Source organism: Cimex lectularius, unplaced genomic scaffold (genome assembly GCF_000648675.2).
Source record: "Cimex lectularius strain Harlan isolate CLEC.00 unplaced genomic scaffold, Clec_2.1 scaffold71, whole genome shotgun sequence".
Lineage (NCBI taxonomy): Eukaryota > Metazoa > Arthropoda > Insecta > Hemiptera > Cimicidae > Cimex > Cimex lectularius.
The window spans coordinates 1,374,670-1,395,912 of record NW_019392655.1 but is presented as its reverse complement, the minus strand read 5'-3'; the positions used below and the strand labels follow the sequence as shown (position 1 = coordinate 1,395,912).

Below are 21,243 nucleotides of genomic sequence, written 5' to 3'. Positions count from 1 at the left end.
ATTTAATGTTTACAAAACACAAAATTTTAAAGATGAAAATAGAAAAAAAATGAAAGCTCAAGCCTTAAAATTAATATATGTATATACATAACACCATAACAGCACAATATTAAACAATAATTAACAAGTTTTATATAAATACAATAAGAAGCCAAATGTAAATTGATACTAATTATATGCTTTTGGTATACAAATGAGTACACAAAACTGTGAAATTTAAAACACCAAAAACAAATTTGTTATTGTTGGGCCCATTTGTTCATTATTTAAAATATAAATTTACTGTATTTTTATATTAATCGATATAACTGAAGAGTATATGAAAAAAGTTATCATACAAGTGAATTGTTAAAACATACATTTTCTGGCAACTATCTTTTGCTATCAATAAAATATGCTTTTTGTGATGCTTGACGATTAATCGTAATGAACATTACATGATTGAGTATCTATTCCAAAACGTAGTACGCCTCATGATTTTGTAATTATGAAAATATGTAAAATTGAGGGATTCAGGAAGTGTTTTTGATCTGTGCAAATTATTTTTCTATATGTATGTTTCATTATTAATAAAACAGCATTTAAATGTTCAAGATTTTTATATTACTATTTGACACCCTGGACAAAATTTGTTACAAATGAAATGACTAGGCTATAGTTAGTTATTAATTAATAATTGATCATGCTTGGAGGTTCAATACTCATACCAAATTGGTGCAATAATCACGTTTTTTTAATTTTTTTTACTTCAAATCATAACAAGCAATAAAATAAATTTGGGTGAATTAAGAAAAATGGTTATATCCACATACATTTTATTCACAAATATATAAAAAATGAGTTCATTTAATATTCTACTTTTTCTACGGGTTACACCACAGGGGATACATTTTTGTTTTCTACAATATCGGATCCCATTTACTTTCATGGATCAATTATCACTATTCTCTGATTTTAAAAGATAAATGTTTAATCGGGAAACAAATCTTTTGAATTATTTTATAGTATTATTTAAAGTTATTTTGACTACTTTGGCCTCAATATTAAACAAAAACCCTTAATCTTTTTTTAACTCTTGGGCTACTTGTTTCTCCTAAATGTAACGAAATTCTGATTCAAAACATAAATTAACAAGTGCAACATACATTTTTTAAAACGTTAAGTCCAAATTGCAACAGTCCATCGAGTTAGTTTATAAATAAAATTTATGGAATTGCTATGTTGAATCAATCTGAGAAATAATGAATAAATAATTATTTTGATCCATTAGCAATTATTACATGAAATCAATTTATAGCATACAGATGTATACACAGCCATATAGGAAATTTATATTTTCAGTCTCGCTCTTTTTAGCACTTAATATCTTCAATAAATAATAATAATAATGTGGAAGTTTATGTTTAACAGAGAAAGTTAATAAAAATATATCAAATGAGAAATTGGAATTTTGTTTAAATTCATATAATTATTTCTTCTAGGCGAATAAATTTCAATTTTTTTTTAATGACTGATTTAAAATATTGTGAATAAATAGTTCAGATTTATGACAATACAACAATAGAAATTTCAAATCAAATTAGAACCGCCCACCCTCCAATTTCCCAATTTAATATATGTTAAAGACCAAAATCAATATTCAAATTTTATCAAACCTGCAAAATTTTACCCAGTTTATATAAATTATCACAATAAAAAAAAAAATCATTTTAGGTAAAAACATACAGGACCTTGACCAAGACCCATGTACTATCACAAAACCGCTTCGATTTATTCGATACCGTGTGCAAATATCATAACAAGACCGGGTTCCACCATCATGTCCTGACTGATATGAGGATTATCGCACTGTAATACGACGACGGCCTGCTTCCCTGGTATACGTTTGCATATGTAGCTGTCGTATTCTCTCCTGTTGTTCTGTCTTGTTTCAAGTGAACTCAGCCCAGGCGGCCAACTCATCTCATGACATTTTTCCATAAGGTTGTCGACAATATGAGCAGGACAGCCAGATTCAGCCAACGACCTTTTAATCATTCTCTGTAATTGAAATAAATTTCCATATAAATGTACTGAAAAATAATATATATTTTTTTAAATGAGGTTATATGACCCTCAGGGCGCCAGTTCGAAAAAAAGTTATGTATGTAGGGCTCGTATTCAGGGTCGCTGAATGAGTGCCGTGTCAACCATTATGGCCACCAATGCCTCCCCCATATTCATTGCTATTTTACTTTATATTCTTGAAGAACAGTAATTCTGCTTTAATGTTTGTTCCCATGACATAAATCGATGCATTATGCCAGCTCTAGCCCAAAATAGATCATAATGAACCACAAAAAATCCCAATCCTCCCTCAATCAATAAACCCCGTCCACAATACTACTAATTCCCATCTTAGAAAAATATTTACATTTGCTAAATCAACAAATGCTGTAAATAATCACATTGACAAGGGGACGACCAGGTTAGTATCACAGATTTACACCAAACTTTTTTTGGTGATTTTACACGACAAAATATAGGACACAAAACTGCCACTTTGTACCAAGAATAAGCCCTGCTTTCGCAAAAAAAATTTTTTTTTTTTTATGAAATTTTCCGTTTTTAATATTTTTATTTTGCCTCTCTACTTGCTCAAATCAACTATGTGAATAAATCATTTTACATCATTTTTTATGTAGATTGCAATAAAAATATAGTAAAAGCTATCAAACTATCAATAAAAAAAAAAAATTCTAAAAACCAAATGTTTTCAAAGTAAACTAGGTTATAAATTTTTTTTTCATGAAACATGAAATCGCACCTCTAGAGATCCCTAATATGTATAAATTTTGATTTGAATTTAAATTAATTTTTTGTAAATCTCTAAATAACGATTTATGATCATTTAATTAAATTTACTTTATTCTTATAATTTTTATTAATATTTTAATTTATACAATATAAATAAATTAATTAATCTGGTTAATGTTCAGTCTAATTTCAGTTACAATTAAATATGATCATAAATTGTTACTGAGAGATTAAAGAAATATGACTATTGGTGTTTTAACTTCATTTTTGGTTAACATAAAAACAAAAATGTTCTACGACGCAGAATATTTTAATTTGGTATGATTTTAAAAGAGAAATCAAAAGTTTTTTTGCATATTTTAACAAACTTTCTGAAAGCAAAGAAAGCAAGAAAATGGTGAAAACTTGGATTTGACCTCATTGTCGTGACTCTAGCATTATAAAACCGTTAGATACCGACTTTCGGAGGAAATCAATCTAAATTAATTTTTTGACTGATAATTTTGACAACCTTGTACATGACTGAATTCCTAGGGCAAACTCTAACATCATTTTTATCAAAAGCTAGTCGACCGATTTTCATGGTTGATAATTCGTTTTAAAGTAACTATCAAGTGCATTTTATAACTGTATTAAACATTACAATCTAACTATTATTTCCATTAAAAAAACGAGGTTAATTTCTGACAAATAATTTTATGCTGTTAAAAAGTTATGTCCCTCTTTGGCATCTTTGATGTTAAAATCCTTTTGGCCGTTTATAAGTTTTAACCTTTTAATTCAGATATTCCAATAACGACTTCTCAAAAATGGGAAAAATTTTATGGGTCAAAAAATCGATAAATTTAAATTCAAACCAAAATTTCAAGTTAGTTTTTACAGGAAAAAATGACCTAGTTTAATTAAATTTTTTTTGTTTTTAGAAATTTTTTGGTTTTGATAAAGTTTTATATTTTTATTGCACTCTACATAAAAAATGCTGCAAAATGATATATGCATAAAGTTGATTTGAGGAAATATATATATAGCCTTATTAAACATTTTTTTAAACTACATTTTTCACTAACTACATTTTTAACTACATTTCTTTGATGATAAAGAAAAGACTTGCCTGAAGAAGATCATCAGGAGTGGATATCATACCACCCCATCTGGTCACTCTTGCCCTGGTAAGAGTGTTGGACCATCTGACAACTTCATCTCTTTCCATTTCATCGGCTAATGCTCTCATCGTTGGATTTGACACTCTCATGGCTCTTACAAAATCCTGAAAAAAATCATTCAAACATAATCGTTCGACCAATAAACAACATTTTCTCCTATTTACCTTCAATATAAAAAGTTCATTTTTTTGCTCATTAATTTGAAACCTCTGGTCGGCTATTTCCTGCTGGAAGTCTTGAATTTTTTGCTGCTGGGAGTGGATGAGCGCTCTCAGCTCACGGATGCAGTTGTGATCCTTGAGTTCATCCATCGGTATGACAAGACCGCAACCTTGTTCACATGGCACTGGCTTCTTTGGATTGTGTTCGCATTCAGATACGTGACTCCTGAGCGCGTCTAGTTTTAAAACTGCTTGGCACCCATATACTGCATTGTCACAGGTTATGCTCAGTCTGAAACCAATTTACATCAGTGACGGTCAAGGAGCTGTATAATAAAATGTACCTAGAAAGAAAGTTTCTCAAAATTCGAGGCACAGGTCGAAGCTGTGTTATAGCTTGTCTGTCGACAGGACACGTGGACTGTCTAGAGATCCATTTTCTAATGCAAGCGCTGCAGAATGCGTGCTCACAGGATGGTGCCTGTCACAAAATCTTTTTAATTATTATTAACAATCGACATAATAAATTTTATATGAGCCTCAATAGCTAGTGATCTTCTAGTATTCATAAAATTATGTTCTTGTCTGGCTGCCGAGGCCAAAATACAAAACTCAAAAACAAGATAAGACTGCATTTGGTCAAGATTATCGTGAGATTTTTGAGAGATGTCAGTGGAAAAATAATTTGTTGGTTGTTTCTAAACATCCTCGCTGTTCTGTCAAACACACTTAGGCATTGCATTTAGCCATCTTCAGTGAGTATGTGTTATTATGTTGTCCATCTGGTTACATAATATAAATATATCAGGGACAGATTTTTTCTTTATCAATTGTTATTTTTAATAATCAATTAGAGAAACTGTGGCTATATTTACAAATTTGTTCAAAAATTTTTCAGTTTTGGTCAAATCGCAGAGGTTAAATTGACTATAATTCCACACACAAATTATACGCTATTTTAACAATTTTTCTGTGAACTTTGGCTATTTGTTGATCCTGAGCTATCTCAGAGGCAGCTTTTCACTGTATTCACACAACAGGCCTCAGGTTAAAAAAGGTTAAAATTCCCTTCTGGTAACAAAATGCAGCAACTAGGATATGCAGACCCGATGGAAATGACAAAACTGAGTTCATCCTGCAGACAATACCTTTACGGTTTGTAAATTGTTCAATATTAATCTGCTAAAATGTTGGATATACAATTGAAAGAATGAAAGTGTGAGGTAATTCACCCAAAACGCTGACGGTTTTCAAAATCAGACCTTGTAAAAAAATCATGATGCAGTATGGACTGTATGATAGCAACTAGGATATGTAGACATGTAGACCTGACTGGAAATGACAAAACTTTGATTTCATCGTGCAGAAAATACCTTTATGGTTTGTAAATTGTTCAATATTAATCTACTAAAATATTGGATAAACAATCCATTAGATTTCATGGTACGATTGACCAAATAACTTATTTCAATTAATTAATCTTTATGTAAGGTATGGGTTGAGATAAAAAATTGGATATACAATCGAAGGATCGAAAGTGTGAGGTAATTCATTCTCCCAAAATGCTGACCGTTGTCAAAATCAGACATTGTAAAAAAATCATAATGCAGTATGATAGCAACTAGGATGTGCAAACCCATCAGGAAATGACCAAACTTCGAGCATCCTGCAGACAATTACTTTACGGTTTGTAAATTTTTCGATATTAATCTGCTAAAATATTGAATATAGAATCGAAGGACTGAAAATGTGAGATAATTCACCCAAAACGCTGACAGTTGTCAAAATCAGACAATGTAAAAAGATCATTATGCAGTATGGACCGTATAACAGGCAACTGAAGCTAGGATAGGCAGACCAAACTGGAAACGACTTAACTTCATCTGCAGACCTCAATTATAAAGGCCCCAATTCCTTTCTGGTTTGTAAGTTGTTCAACAATTTAACATCACTGTTAGTTTACTGCACATATAATCGAAAGACTGAAAGTGTGAGGTATTTTACCCAAAACGGTCAGGCAAAGAAATCAAACATATTATAGATCAATATAAATGATAAATGATGGAGTGAGTGTGGTGTTCAATACTTTTTAAAAGGATAGTTCTTACTCACAGTAAGTTGTTTTGCAACGATCCGGATTTTGAACCTTTTAGCTCATCATCAGGTTGTAGAAGTCCTTCAACCTGATGATGAGCTAAAAGGCTCGAAATCCTGATCGTTGCAAAACAACTTACTGTGAGTAGGAACTATCCTTTTAAAAAGTATTATAGATCATGTGTCAGACAACAGCAGCTAGAATAGGCAGACTTGCCCGGAAGCAACCAGTTTTCAGTTTTCATCTTGCAGGCCTAAATTAAATTAAAGAATGAGGTATTTCATCCAAAACACTGAGTTGTTAAAGAAATCAGTCATACATATAAAAAAATAAATAAAAAATTCATGACCAGCAATAATCACATCTCAGTAGAACTTCATTGATTGCGATATTGCCACTGCGCAGTCATGGCAGAAAGCATTAGCCATGCCATTATACTTTGTGTACTGTAATTTGTATGAGTTCTCTTTTTAAAATAAGAAGTATTTCAATCAGACAATCAAAAATGAGGCAGTATGGGCTGTACGGCAGCCGAATGCAGTAAGGGTAGACAGACCAATCTTAAAATGACTAAACTTTTTTTTAAAGAGGGTTCGCAACAGCAGAGGTCATATAAACCCTCAGGGTGCCGGTGTGTTTGAAAAAAAGCGCATTTGTAAGTATGTCGGATTCGAATGCAGGGCCGCTGGATGAGGCTTTACCTTACAGAGATGAGCGCCGTGTCAACGCCTAAACCGTTGCGGCCACCGACGACCCAGATGACTAAACTTCAGGTACACCCTTATAGACCTCAATTAGAAAGATCCCAATTCCTTTATGGTTTTTCCTGACAGTTTATTGCACACGCAATTAAATAGATGAAAGAATGAAGTATTTCACCCAAAATGCTGAATTATTAAAGAAATCAGACATGTTTAAAAAAAAAATTATTTTGCAATAAGTCAGACAGACAAATGAAGCAAGGAAAAGCAGACCAAACTGGAAACGACGAAACTTCAGGTTCACCCTGCAGACCTCAATTAGAAAGGTTCCAATTCCTTATGATTCGTAAATTGTTTCATATCACCCTAAAAGTTTATTGCACATATAATTGAATAGCTGAAAAAATGAGGTAATTAACCCAAAATGCTGAGCTGAGTTGAGGATCAGTTGAGTTTGAAGAAATCAGACATGTTTAAAAACATGCAAATAAAATAAATAATTTTGCATTAAGGACTATATTACAGACAAATGAAGCAAGGAAAGGCAGACCAAACTGGAAACGACTTAACTTCAGATTCACCCGTCAGACCTCAATTAGAAAGGTTCCAATTCCTTTATGATTCATAAATTGTTTCATATCACCCTATGAGTTTATTGCACATGCAATTGAAAAGCTGAAAGAATGAGGTATTTCACCCACAATGCTGAGTAGTTAAAGAAACTAGGCATATTAAAAAAAAATCATGATGCATGGACTTTATGACGGATGACTGCAACAAGGATAGGCAGACCAAACTGGAAATGACTAAACTTCTGGCTCACCCTGCAGACCTCAATTAGAAAGGTCACAATTCTTTATGGGTTGTAAATTGGCTGTTATCGCCCTGCTAATGCATTGGAAATACAATCGATTGGCTGAAAGAAAGAGGTATTTCACTAAAAGGCTGAATTATTAAAAAAATTGGACATATTTAACACAAAAAATTATGAAGCAGGCGTATGACAGGCAAACAACAGCAAGGATAGGCAGACCAAACTGGAAACTATTGAACTAAACGTCTGGTTCACCTTGCAGACCTCAATTAGAAAGGTCATAATTCCTTTATGGTTGGTAAATTGGCTAATATATAGTTAATGCAATTAATTGACCTAAGGAATGAGGTATTTCACTCAAAACGCTTAGGCAAAGAAATGAAACATATAGATCATGGGTCAGATGACAGCTAGAATAGCTAGACTTGCCTGAAAGCAACCAAATTTTAAGTTCACCCTGCAGACCTCAATTAGAAAGTTCACGATTCCTTTATGCTTTGTAAATTGGCTGATATCGCACTGCTAATATTTTGGAAAAACTATCGACTGGCTGAAAGAAAAATGTATTTCACCTAAAAGGCTGAGCCGTTAAAGAAATCAGGCATATTAAAAAAACAAAAATCATGATGCAGTATAGACTGTATGATAGCAACTAGGTATGTAGACCCAATAGAAAATAACAAAACTTCGAGTTCATCCTGCAGACGATACCTTTATGGTTTATAAATTGTTCGATATTAATCTGCTAAACTATTGAAAATACAATCGAAGGACTGAAAATATGAGATAATTCACCCAAAACGTTGACAGTTGTCAAAATCAGGCCTTGTAAAAAAATCATGATGTAGTACGGTATAACAGGCAACAACAGCTCGCATAGGCAGTCTCACCTAGAAGCAACCAAATTTCAGGTTTATCCTGCAGGCTTCAATTAAAAAAGTCGCAATTTGTTTCTCGTTTGGAAATTGTTTGATATCACTCTGACAGATTATTGCACATGCAATTGAATGGCTGAAAGGAAGAGTTCACCCAAAATGCTGAGTAGTTAAAGAAACTAGGCATATTTAAAAAAAAAAATCATGATGCATGGACTTTATGACGGACGACTTCAACAAGGATAGGCAGACCAAACTGGAAACAACTAAACTTCAGGTTCCCTGCAGACCTCAATTAGAAAGGTCACAATTCCTTTATGGTTTGTAAATTGGCAGATGTATTCAAAATACAATCGACAGGCTGAAAGACACTGGTATTTCACCTAAAAGACTGAGTTGGTAAAGAAATCATAGATATTTAAAAAACAAAAAACATATAATATGGCCTGTGTGAAAGGCAACATTAGCTAGCAAAGGCAGACTTTTGTGGAAGCAACCAAACTTCAGGTTCACCCTGCAGACCACAATTAGAAAGGTCACGATTCCTTTATGGTTTGTAAATTGGCAGATATCGCACTGCTAATTTTTGGAAATACTATCGACTGGCTGAAAGAATATTTCACCTAAAAAGCTGAGCCGTTAAGGAAATCAGGCATATTTAAAAAAATAAATCAGGATGCTGGCCTACTCTGCAGCAAGGATAGGCCCTGGTTACGTTTGTAGATGGACTAGCATGATTCGATCAGCAGGTGATCGGAAATGACCAAACTACAAAATGTTTTTCTATGAAAATGAGTCCAGTAAGTGGCTTATTTAGCATTTTGCGATTGTTGAAAACTCCGAAACTGTCCAGAACTTTCACCAATCCAAAATGCTACCCGATCTGGACAGGATGAGAAAAAAAGAGCAAGATATACCTGGAGAGGATCTTCTAGGACTTCGGAGCAGATGGGGCAAAGTAGCTCGTCGTCTACTTCGCCGCTGAAACGATTGACTTCGAAGCCCATGCTCGGCGATGTCTTTTTGAGAAAAACGAGACCTCCGATCGTGAAAGGGGGCAGGCGACTCAACTCAAAACGGTACTGAGTCTCCTTCAGGAGGTGCAGAACATTTCAACCGAGAACCGAGAGGAAGTGTGATCTCGTCCGACGACGTCGATTTGAACGCCTGATATCCGTCCAGAACCGAAATAACTAATTCAAGCTTTGTTTCTTTCTCATGTCGAGCTGACACACTGACAGCACAACCTAAATACCTATAGCACCAGTGCTGTCTAGATTCAGTTTTGTCGACTTTTCCTCCTTTGAGTTCCTCACTTTTCTAACTGCCGATATTTTTGCCAATACAATGTTTTAAAACTAAAGTCTTCTTGTTAATTGCTTATGTTTCATCCGAACCAGGCATCGTTTGTGAAAATGTCATAATTTTTGATTGACAGTCGTCTGTTAGCTTTCCCACCAAATTTAAAAATCTAGGTAATACTATGTTATGTCCAAGCATACCATGGAGAAAACTAAAAAAATACACTTTTCTAAGAAGCTAATTAAAGAATTTTTTCATGTATCTACACTGGAAGGGACTAAATTTTGACTAGTGTAAGAAAACTAGTTTAATATTTCAAATAAAACACTTTTCTCTCAAGTGAAAGTGTGACTATAAAATTGCACAACAAAAATGTCATTTGTTGCTTTTTTATGGTATCGCAGGCACTATTGAAGATGAAGTGAAAGACAATTGGACAAACATCTACGTAATGCTGTGTTATGTCCAAGCATAGCATGGAGAAAATTAAAAAAATACACTTTTCTAAGAAGCTAATTAAAGAATTTTTTCATGTATCTACACTGGAAGGGACTAAATTTTGACTAGTGTAAGAAAACTAGTTTAATATTTCAAATAAAACACTTTTCTCTTAAGTGAGTGAGACTATTGAAATTGCACAATAAAAATGTTATTTGTTGCTTTTTTATGGTATCGCACATGACAATTGGCCAAGTAGGCAACCTTTTCAAATTAAACCCTACTCTATCAAACTATTTTCCCCCGATTTTAATTTAAATAATAAATGTTTGGCATTTGCCAGTTTTCGCATCCTTTGGTGCAGGAGATCCATGGAGAGTGAGGACCTCAGCGCTGTTAAGAAGAGGGTGAGGAGCATTCTCGAGAGCTGCTTGATCCCAGGTTACCTGAGCGTCTTCTCAGTATGCACAGGTATGCATCCTCAGTATGCACTACTACACTCACTGCTTAAAGAAATTTTTGTGGTGTAGCTCCAAGAGGGCTTCCCTCAATATCCCATATTTTTGTGTTTTGAGGTCTATCACCCAATACAATGTGCTAGCAGTGTCATACGCCTCCGCGAGGTCTAGGGTCTCCTTATTTGTGGCATCAATATTTGGCTAGAGACATGTCCTGAATCATTCCCTAACTCCTTGCAATGTTTTTTCTGCTCCATCAAATGATGTTCCGTTCTCTTTTTTCCGCTGGTGGTTTAAAATTCGAGGGGAGTTGTTGTTCCTTGGGTTGGGAGTACTCCTGCCACTGCAGTGTGCTCTCTATGCAACTCAGGTGATCGTGAGGATGCATTTCATTTTCTCGCTAGATGCTCGGTCCTGAACGAATTGAGGTATCTGTATGTTTTCAGACAAGGGAAGAGCTCATAGCCCTTCTGAATGGCTCCGATTGCCGGGGGTCTTGTTGATTTTGCTCGGAAAGCCTGGTTTTACAGATATGAATACATTGGAATGTAGGGAATTAATATTCTGTTCGTCTTATTTTGTTTCTTTTTTCTTTTTTGTTTGTCTTTTTTTATTTTTTTTTATTTTGTTCTGTTTGTTTTAATAAATATAATTTGTAATTTGTGGGCTTCTAAATGCGAATTCTGTTGGCCTGTGGGGGACCCTATGTAAGTTAGAATCCTTTTGTTCTTTGAAGTGTCATTTTTATTATTTTCAAAGTTTATCGCAATTCAACCTTGTAATTTGAAAATCCTGTAAATAATTGTAACCTCTGAAGTTGATATTTTAAATTCTCCTTTTCTCATAATTATATAATTATGCATATTCTTGGGATAGTAATGCACTCCGAACTCTGGCTGACGGTTTTAATACCATGCCATAATAATACTGTGTTTTTTATTTTTAACTTTAAATTTTTTCATTTTGTAAATAAAGTATATATATCTATCTATCTATCTATCTATGTCCCGTACAATGGGGTGTTTCAATGGTTTCTTGAGTTAAAGAGACCGAGGATTGGTCCTTGATCCTAGGTCCTTACAATCTTCGAGAGATTCTCTGGGCACTTGAAAAGGACATGAGAGAGTATCTCCTTTCCAGCATCCGATTTCTTACATTCAGCTAGCAATTATGAGTTCACCTTTCAATTACCTCCCTTGACTATACCCAATTGTTTGGTTTTCACATGCCCAATTGTCAGACCCATATATATTGGTACATTTTTTGAAGCTAATTATGATTTTTCTCTGCCTTTTCTTCAGCCAACAGCTTCATCTGAAAACTGTTATCTAACTTTGGGTCAGATTTTATCTTTCTTGGGCTTCAAAAGAAAACTACTAAAAGGAAAAGAAAGTTCATGCAGGGATTGATTTCTCCATCAATTTCTTCTTGCAGTAATTCACTGTACGGCCCCATGCTTTTATTAATAGCAATGACGTAATCTATAAGATCGATAATTCTGAATTAAAAGGATTTTTCAAAAACTATACTGGTCTCAAAATGCTGAGCGAAAGCACAATTTAAAAAAATTACCCTTTGGTCTTCACTAGGACAATGACTAAGAATAAGCAACTTTTGAGTATATTTTGATCCTCCAGATAAGCTGACTGATGTTATTGTTGGAAAGTTGTCAGAAGATTTATCAACATCATTTTCTCTAAACGTCCAATTGTTGGATAAGTTGTGGTCCATTTTGTTTTTGTTTTACACAAAGATAAGTGAACATTATATGGACATATTTCAGGATTTTTATTGCATTTAAATTCAGGTTCAATTTGAGAAATGAAAGAAGGTGCCTCTGAAGCTAATTTAAAAAAAATTATATTGTGGTTTATGGAATTGCTGAAGTTAGCATTAAAAGGTACTCAAAACAACAGGCAAAATAAAGAAGAAAATACAAAAAAAAAAATTAGTTAAATACTTCGTTTCTTATAAATATTTAAATTTAATTAAATTATTAAGCAAATAAGTGTAACAGATTTGGTGTTAGAATGTTTTTATAGTTTAAAAATGTATTGAAAGACAGAATATGTTCTAACAGTCGACAATTTTTGTTGGGGTCCATGGACTGATAGACATATAGTTAAGATTTCAGGTCACCTGCTTAGCTCATGTTTATGCTATTATCCGCTTATGCACTGCCTTGGTATGTTGGCCCTGTTTCAGTTTCTCTGACCTCTGAATATAGTGAACAATTGTTACTGATAGACAAAACCCAGAGTGAGGTATGCCAGGTAAATCAATGTACACAAACAAAATGTCAAAAGGGTGATATAAATTTGCAGAGTGTATTTTATGAGATAGAGAGTACATGGAAAGATAGTAAAGAGAACAAATATTTTAAATATTTTATTATTTAATAAAAGTTTTAAGCTAAATTTAAAAAAAAATCTAAATGTCTATATACATGGTTGAAAAAAACATTTTTAAATAACTGGACAAACACTGGTTATCGCATTTCCAAAGGTAGCTTCTTTTGTAACGAACAGTATATCATTGTTTAGAGTTATATTCCTAATACAACCGACGTACGGTGGCGTTGTCATGTCAGGCGTTCCTCCTAAGTACATTGGATCCTGTGTCATAATATCTCTTGATCTTCTGGGAGTTTGTATAACTTCGCTGTATTTACCATCTATTCCAATCAAAAATGAGTTAACCGACTTCATAACTGAAACAAATAATGAAAATAAGCAAATGTTACAAGATATTTTTATTTTTTTAGATTAAATTATATAAACTTACTATGTATATTGTGCCATTTTCCATTACATATATAAGCTGGTTCTTCATTAGGCATTTTATAGTCCACTGATATACTTTTACTTTTTGATGTCTTAATTTTAACCACTACAACACCATTTTCCAATGCAACAATTAAATAGTCTGATTTGCTTCTAACGGATAATAACACTCCTGAATAGACTCTAGGTCTTATGGACATCCTTAGATTAACACCTTTACCGACATAGTATTTATCAGCTGTAACAGATAAATATATATTAATGGACATTCAGATTGATTAATTTTTAACATTTTGGTCTTACATAATTTTATATAGCCTCCTTCAGGAGGGAAATAGGCACCACTTTCATAATCTTCAGAGCATGGTATTACACCTACTTCACTTCTTGATTTAGGGACAGGCTGTTCGTTAACCATAAAATTTTTAATACAGCCATCAAAAGACTCCTTTACTCCCTGAAAACATTTATAATGTATTTTTAACTTTTAAAATCAATATATTTTGTGAGTGTTTTGAACAGATACCTTAACCTATAATTACCTTAACAATATTTGCTGGGATGTCTTGCGCTATAGCAGGATCGAGCCCACCTATAAAATATGGTGGTGTTACGTTGAGCGTTTTTGTCGAGCCCTCTGACATTCCTTCAATTGCATCTTGATTGTCGATAATTAAGCTGCCGGATTCATGCGTTCTCTTAAAAGTGATTGTATGCCATTCATTGTCATTTATTGGGAATGTACTGTGTATATACGCTTCCCCAGATCCACAGTTGAAAATGTAAGCAATCTATGTAAAATAATTTCAAAGATAAATGGATTTTATTAACACAGGGAGATTTTAACAGATTTACATTCAACAACTTTCAACTCTCACAATGATACTTATTAATAAAAATCATTGTTGCATGACACTGTCTTCATCTTGGTCTGCCTATTATCACACATTATTAAAAGTTCAATTAATTAAGGTTTTTAGTTGAGATAAAAAAGTCAGTGTCATGATTGGGATTCGAACCCACAACCTTTGGCTCGATACGCCGCTACTCTTCCACTTGAGCTATCGTGACTTCGATCCACTCGGGCACTAACTTCTCATCTCAACCCCACCTTTTTGAATATTCCCTCCTTTTTGCCATTTTTCAAAGAAGAGAAATTAGTGCCCGAGTGGATTGAAGTCACGATAGCTCAAGTGGTAGAGTAGCGGCATATCAAGCCAAAGGTTGTGGGTTCGAATCCTGCTTGTGACACTGACTTTTTTTATCTCAAGTAAAAACCTTAATTAATTAGTCAAGCGGACCACAAAAAATATGGAATTATTAAAAGTTTTTAATATTTATGAAAGGTATTGATTGAGATAAAAAGTCATTGTCATGAGCAGGTTTCAAACCCATGACCAGCTAAATATGCCGCTGCTCTACCACTTGAGCTATCGTATTTAGCCGAAGGTCGTGGGTTCGAATTCCGCTTGTGACACTGACTTTTTTTATCTCAACTAGAAACCTTAATTAATTGAATGATATTAATTGGTCAAGCGGACCACGAAAAATAGGGAATTATTAAAAGTTTTTAATATTTATGAAAGGTCTTGGTTGAGATAAAAAAGTCAGTGTCACGAGCAGGTTTCGAACCCATGACCTTTGGCTAAATATGCCGCTACTCTACCACTTGAGCTATCGTATTAAGCTAAAGGTCCTGCGTTCGAATCCCGTTCGTGACACTGACTTTTTTATCCCAACCAATAACTTTCATAAATATTAATTAATTGAAAAATGTTAATTGGTCAATCGGACAATGAACTGTAATGGATTATTAAAAGTGTTAAAATGAAAAAATATCAATATCTCACACTAAAATAAATCTTACCATTCCATCCATAAGTAGAAGAGATATATAATCTGTGAAATGCTTGTTGCTAGCAAAGAATATAATGCCGTAATGTGCCGTAGTTTTTATATCAACTGTAAATTCATATTTCGCCCTCAGTTTGCCAGGTAGTGACATATATTCTATTCTGCTGTTTGGTTTGGTACCTGTTTACAGTTAAATGATTAGTTTGTATCTCCTCCCACATACTCATTCAACATTACCAAATCTATAGTTTTTCCCGGTCAATTTTATATTAGAGTAAAGAGGGAGGACACATGACTCAGAATCTTCTCTTGTAATCGGAGCTGAAGTTGTGGATACTGAAAATAAAGAAAATGGTATATTGTGTACAGTTTAGGTGTTCACAGAAGTAATAAGTACACAGTAGTCTTACAAGGTTCTGGTTCAGGCGTTTGCGGAGGTTTTTCAGTCTCAAATGTAATCGGCGGCTCTGGAGGGCCTAAAATGTTCTTGAATTTAAATACAGTCAGTCAAGAATATGAGAATAATCTAACTGATTTATACAAAATTTTATATCAGTTTTGTTAGGGTTAAAAAATTAATTAAGCTTTACTTACGTGGCTTGTGCATGGGTGGATGTGGAGCTAAAATTAAAGGTTTTTCATGTAAAACACAATTTCCAATCAAAGCTTGTGGAGCTTCGGATGAATTAGCAAAATTAATTATAACATTGTTCAATGTCGCATCACTGATGCAGCCAACAAATTTCTCAGAATATGCTACTTGCGCATCCACACTGGACGGAACCCCTCCGAAATAAATTTGACCATGTAACATCCGTATAAGGTTCGGGGGTTCTTCTGACCTGAAATAGGTAACACAAATGTGTAATGTTTGTAGATTAAAAAAAAAAAACATTAATTAACTTACATATAGGATTGATAATCATCAACATGAAGTTCCATCTTCTCTCGGTTGAGATTTGCCATAACAACATGCCATTTTGTGTCATTGTACGGCTTTGGAGAATCCGACTTCAATTCATCTTTTCCGCTCTTAAACACTAACTGTCCATCTCTAAGTGATAATGAAATACTTGCAGGCCCATAAGTCGCATACGCGAGTAAACCGTTGGGCGATGATGTTTTAAAACGCATGAGCAGTTCTAATGAATTGTCTCCAGCAGTTATAACTGGTCCTAGCAGATATCCAGGAGCACCATATTCAAAGGATACGACATTGGCAAACTGCAAAATTTAATTTAGTGAACACTTTTTTCCTCAGTTTTAAAAGAAAATTATGAAAAGTGCATGTACCTTTGCAGGACAGCCTGCGATAGTTCCAACCGATTCTAGGTTCTTCTTTAAATCGACAACACTGTCTAATTGCACATTATCTATACAACCTTCAAAATCTATATTCGTAACATGATCAAGCATATGCCTGCCTGGATAACCACCAAAATAAAATTTACGTGGTTTCTAAAATCATAACAGATATATTTTGTAATTGTTAAGCATTAAGTTTTAACAAAGATAAATAATGGAATTATAACATTAAAAAAACATACAGTAAATTTACGCCTTTCATCTCGATAGATTGATGATCCTTCCAGCAGATGGCCATCCATCGCTAAAGTTGCATTGTTATAAAATCTGCTCGTTTCAACTCTATGCCATTGATTATCATTATAAAGTTTTTCTGAACTCAGACTTATTACTCCATCACCGAGATCAAACTTGAAAATAATAATAACAATAAACATAAAACATTTAAATTTTAGTGTCGTATGCTTTATGCAGCATGTGAACTACTTTCACTGACGGTTCTAACCTGATGCCAAACTTTTCCATCTTTAAGCTCAATTGATATAAAAGTATTGTCTTCATTCACAGCCAAGAAGAGTAATCCATCTTTAGCAGTTGTCTTAAAGCTCATAGACACTTCAGATTTGGAACCCATACGGTATGTTTCACTATCGACAGCCACATAACCATGGCCATCAAACCTGCATCCGATAGTATTGCTAACATTTGACAGTTCACTTCTATTTAAAGAAAAAAAATTAATTCCAAACTTTTATTTTAAAAAAGTTTAATAAATAAGTACCGTCCACCACTAGGTCTTAGATTTTCTTCGCGTATGAAATTCCACAAGCTAGCTGGTGAATTTCCAATGGTGAGATCTTCAATTCGCCCTTCGAAGAAGTTGTTGTTGTGCTCGAAATACGACGGCGCACTGAAGTCTGCAGGTATTCCGCCAATGAATATTTTTGATCTTGTTTTGTCCAAATTGAGGATGGAGGAAGTCCCTGAAAGAACTGCTTCTTCGACCATCTGCTTCTTATCTGGTGTTATGACAGTCAGGCGAATTATTTTTCCAGTTCTGAAAATGAATTTATTTATTGTTTATCTAACAAAAATATAGAAATATTCTGTTTGACAGAGAATTTAATGTTAAATGTTAACAGGAGCCAGCCTCTTCACAACCTTGCACTGGGACCAATATTGGTCTATTGTGCAATCTTCATTATTATTTAAATTGTTTTGTAAAGCTTAAAGCTTTTAATCAAATTCCAAAGCTTTGTTAAGGGCTCTTGTATCCTTCATTCCAGAACTTGGCTGAAGGCACTACCTTGCAGAGTGTGATAGGTATGCTAGGTCTAGATTTGAAATCTTTGAAGGAGCAGACATCACCAAATCACTCCCTGAGATAAAATGGTCCAAAATCTTGGGGTTTTGTGAACAAGTCCTGGACTTTTTAGGGATGGGGTACGAGTCTACCCAGGCATTTAACCCCTCGGGTCTTGATCGCGCACTCTGTATATATTGGGTTGTCCGGAAAATAATGCAGGATTTTAAGTTTTCATTAAAAAAAATCTATATAAAATATTCTGTTTACGTTTACAGGATTACTCNATATATATATATATCCTTCATTCCATATCCCAGGAGCGGGAATCTCATTAACCAATGGAAGATATGCAGTTTCTTTTTCATCCTAAATGTCTGAGCATCGCTGAGGCAATGAAGACCCCCCAGCTGCCCTAGAAGTCCTTCTGAATCTACCACCTGTACATATCTTTATCCAGGGAGAGGCCAGGGCCATAATTCATAGGCTAGTGCAGGGGTGGCTCCAATAGCCTACTCACAACAAGGAGTATTTAAAGTTTTGAGGGAAGCTTCAGCTAGAAAGAACCCATGACCCCTAAATTCAGTTTTTACAAAAAATCTCTAATCAAAATACCTTGTAGAGCAGTCTGGAAGAAATGCCAACCGTATTTGGCTTACAGATGGCTCCAAAACTGAATATGGGTCAGGAGCTGGCATTTATGGAAATAAACCAAGAATTAGAATTCATACAAGCCTTGAACAATATACCACCATCTTTCATGTGGAAACTGTGGCTGTTTACGCTGTTGTTAATGTAAACATTTTTATGTATGAATCGTTAATTAGAAATCTTATCCTTTATTATTTTAAATTTATCATTTTAAAAAAATTATAAAAACAGAAAATTTGTAAGGATCACGATGCTGGAGGGAGAAACAGGTCAATTTTCAGCAAACCTTCGTAAAAGGAGTGAGTCACTGCCTGGTTTTCGAACTGTTCGCACGAAGTACAACTGTCTTCAGCGTTCAGTCAGTCTCTCCTGAGGATTCAACCCGTACGCACGAACGTACATCAGCTGTCTTCAGCGAGTCTCTCTCGAGGACTCAACCCGTACGCACGAATGTACATCAGCGGTCTCCAGTCTGTCACTCTCTGGCTTCTGACGGGTACGAACGAACGCACCTTTGACGTCGTCCGGCGAGTGGCTCCCAGACTCCAAGATAAGTGCTAAATCGTTTGATCTTCACTGTTGTGAGTTGACAAGATGTACGAACGTCCTTATTCTTTTAATTCAACATTGCCATTTTTCGTATTAACTTTCTTATAACCAACTCTCTATATTTCTATATATTTGTTAACTTTGTTTTGTTTCTGGCCAGATTTTAGTTTCCGTATTTTTATCATAAATTGTCAGTTAATAAATTTAATCATCAAATGAATTATTCATTTTTTTTTAACCTTAAGTCCTTTACACAACAGCCGGCAACTATCCCTGGTAACGCCGGACTTGGAGGGTAGATATCCAATACTTACTCCCGCCGGTGTCTACGAAACAGTGGCTATTGTATATAGTGCCAGGGAGACTGTCAGAGTCATTTGGGACTGCATCACAGCATCAGAGAAAATAAAAATATTACCCTTGCCTGGGTACAAAGGCACACAGAGCAGAGCGGCAACAAAGAGGCCGACAAATTGGCCAAGGAAAGTTCGATGAGGTCACCTATTGGCCCTGGACCCTTTTGTGGCATACCAAACTGCCTAACATTAGACAATAGATTAAACATAAGTCCTCTGCTCAATGGGAATGTAGCCCAGGCTAGAGGCATGCAAAAAAAATATTAAAGGATAATCGCAGAAACTAATGGCAGAACTAATAAATCTGGCTTGTGCTAGGACTAGAATAATAGTTAGACTGCTGACTAGACACTGCAGACTCTATCGACATGTAGACTCGGAGTGGCAGAAACAAGCCTGTACTTCTTAGCAATCTAAAAAGTAGAAGAAAAAATAGATCATGTCCTCCATTGGTATGAAGACCTATGTAGGGAGAGGAAAAGCCAAGGCCTGAAGGATACATAGGTAAGCCCTTGAAAAAGCTTTGGGATCTGATAAAAAGCTTTAAGCTTAATGAGGAGCTCTAGATAAAAAAATAAAAAAATAAAAAAAAATAAAATAAATAAATTTAGATGCACAATAGACGAATACTGGTTGCGGTGCTCCTGTATAATCTAATCTAATCTTCATCCTAGCACAGGCTTGTTACTATTGCACATGGAATATGCAGTTTCCCTACGGTCCTAACCAACAACTTAAGATGACAAAATGCTGAAAAGGACCAGGAACAGAGATGACCACGACAGGTTCATCACCTCACATTGAAGGTATTGCCTAATACAATTAATTTTGTCTATTTTGTTAAAACTTAAATTATTAATCTACATTTATTAAATTTTATCAATCAAAAATGAAAATGAACATGATTTTATAAAGTACCGTACCTTTCCATTATAGCTTTATGCCAATGACCTGTATCCACATTTTTCGACGTAGAAACACTTTTGGGACCACTTCCGAGATCAACGCTGTATTTGAGAAGTCCATTTTGAACTTCCAGAGCCATAAACTCTTCCTAAAACAGATACTGACAAATGTAGAAACTGTCTTTTAAATAATATTAAAGTAAAAGTATTAGTACAGATGACTGTTTGCTTCTTCTTTTGATACGCTTTGCTTGATTGCCCATATAAAATAATAAGGAGTTGGGAGACAAAGTTGCAAAGTAAAGTGAAACATGGTTGTTTATCGCCTGCTCTGGAATGTCATCTGACTGCCATAATTCCAGACTTGTATTAGAAAGGAACTCTGCTCCTAGTGTTACTCTACAAAATAGTTAGAAATAATAACTAATCGATGAGTTTTCAGTTATAAACTTACTTGTTGGCAGCTTCGCGGGCAAGACGAAGTTGTTCATTCAAGAACTCAATTTTTTTTTGCAGTGTATCCATGGTATCCTCCGTTTCTTTAATTTTGGTTTTTAATATCGTATCAAGATTGTTGACATCAGGCATAATTTTTTTAATATCTTCAACTTGAAACAAAAAGAACAGAACAAATTTTAATTTTAAGCTTTTTTTAAAGATATTATTCAACTCTAACAATAAACACATAATTTGATCATCACTGATCATTTTCGTCTGCCTATCCTACTAAAATG

At 34.3% G+C, this 21,243-nt stretch overlaps 2 protein-coding genes and 1 pseudogene across 2 annotated transcripts in view; all 3 read right to left on the bottom strand.

Annotated features, from left to right (window-relative positions):
• Positions 1-798: 798 nt before the first annotated feature.
• Positions 799-9,893, bottom strand: LOC106668266 (E3 ubiquitin-protein ligase NRDP1). The gene is made up of 5 exons (XM_014396861.2): positions 9,523-9,893; positions 4,465-4,601; positions 4,124-4,412; positions 3,908-4,063; positions 799-2,040 (listed from the first exon to the last, which is right to left on the bottom strand). Exons 1-5 carry the CDS (start codon positions 9,610-9,612, stop codon positions 1,771-1,773), a joined length of 942 nt encoding a protein of 313 aa, XP_014252347.1. The 5' UTR covers positions 9,613-9,893; the 3' UTR covers positions 799-1,770.
• LOC112126158 lies at positions 6,504-6,624 on the bottom strand (annotated as a pseudogene).
• A 3,209-nt stretch (positions 9,894-13,102) lies between the features above and the next one.
• The window catches only part of LOC106668245 (laminin subunit alpha), a 35,025-nt gene continuing 26,884 nt past the window's right edge, over positions 13,103-21,243 (bottom strand). The window contains exons 43-58 of the mRNA XM_014396801.2: positions 20,964-21,117; positions 20,725-20,908; positions 20,528-20,658; positions 17,527-17,802; positions 17,251-17,464; positions 16,988-17,155; positions 16,734-16,898; positions 16,348-16,664; positions 16,035-16,282; positions 15,851-15,916; positions 15,678-15,776; positions 15,454-15,620; positions 14,129-14,377; positions 13,890-14,043; positions 13,588-13,824; positions 13,103-13,513 (exon numbers count right to left, since the gene is read on the bottom strand). Of these exons, the coding sequence (XP_014252287.1) occupies positions 13,269-13,513; positions 13,588-13,824; positions 13,890-14,043; positions 14,129-14,377; positions 15,454-15,620; positions 15,678-15,776; positions 15,851-15,916; positions 16,035-16,282; positions 16,348-16,664; positions 16,734-16,898; positions 16,988-17,155; positions 17,251-17,464; positions 17,527-17,802; positions 20,528-20,658; positions 20,725-20,908; positions 20,964-21,117 (3,074 nt within the window). The 3' untranslated portion in view covers positions 13,103-13,268. The remainder of the gene's footprint in view (positions 13,514-13,587; positions 13,825-13,889; positions 14,044-14,128; positions 14,378-15,453; positions 15,621-15,677; positions 15,777-15,850; positions 15,917-16,034; positions 16,283-16,347; positions 16,665-16,733; positions 16,899-16,987; positions 17,156-17,250; positions 17,465-17,526; positions 17,803-20,527; positions 20,659-20,724; positions 20,909-20,963; positions 21,118-21,243) is intronic.

Bases quoted from the DNA above. Each gene is read 5' to 3' on its own strand.
- LOC106668266 (XM_014396861.2), bottom strand. From the start codon at position 9,612: ATGGGCTTCGAAGTCAATCGTTTCAGCGGCGAAGTAGACGACGAGCTA. The intron at 4,602-9,522 runs GTATATCTTGCT...ATTTTGTGACAG, and splicing joins TCCTAGAAGATCCTCTCCAG to GCACCATCCTGTGAGCACGC. The intron at 4,413-4,464 runs GTACATTTTATT...AATTGGTTTCAG, and splicing joins TTGAGAAACTTTCTTTCTAG to ACTGAGCATAACCTGTGACA.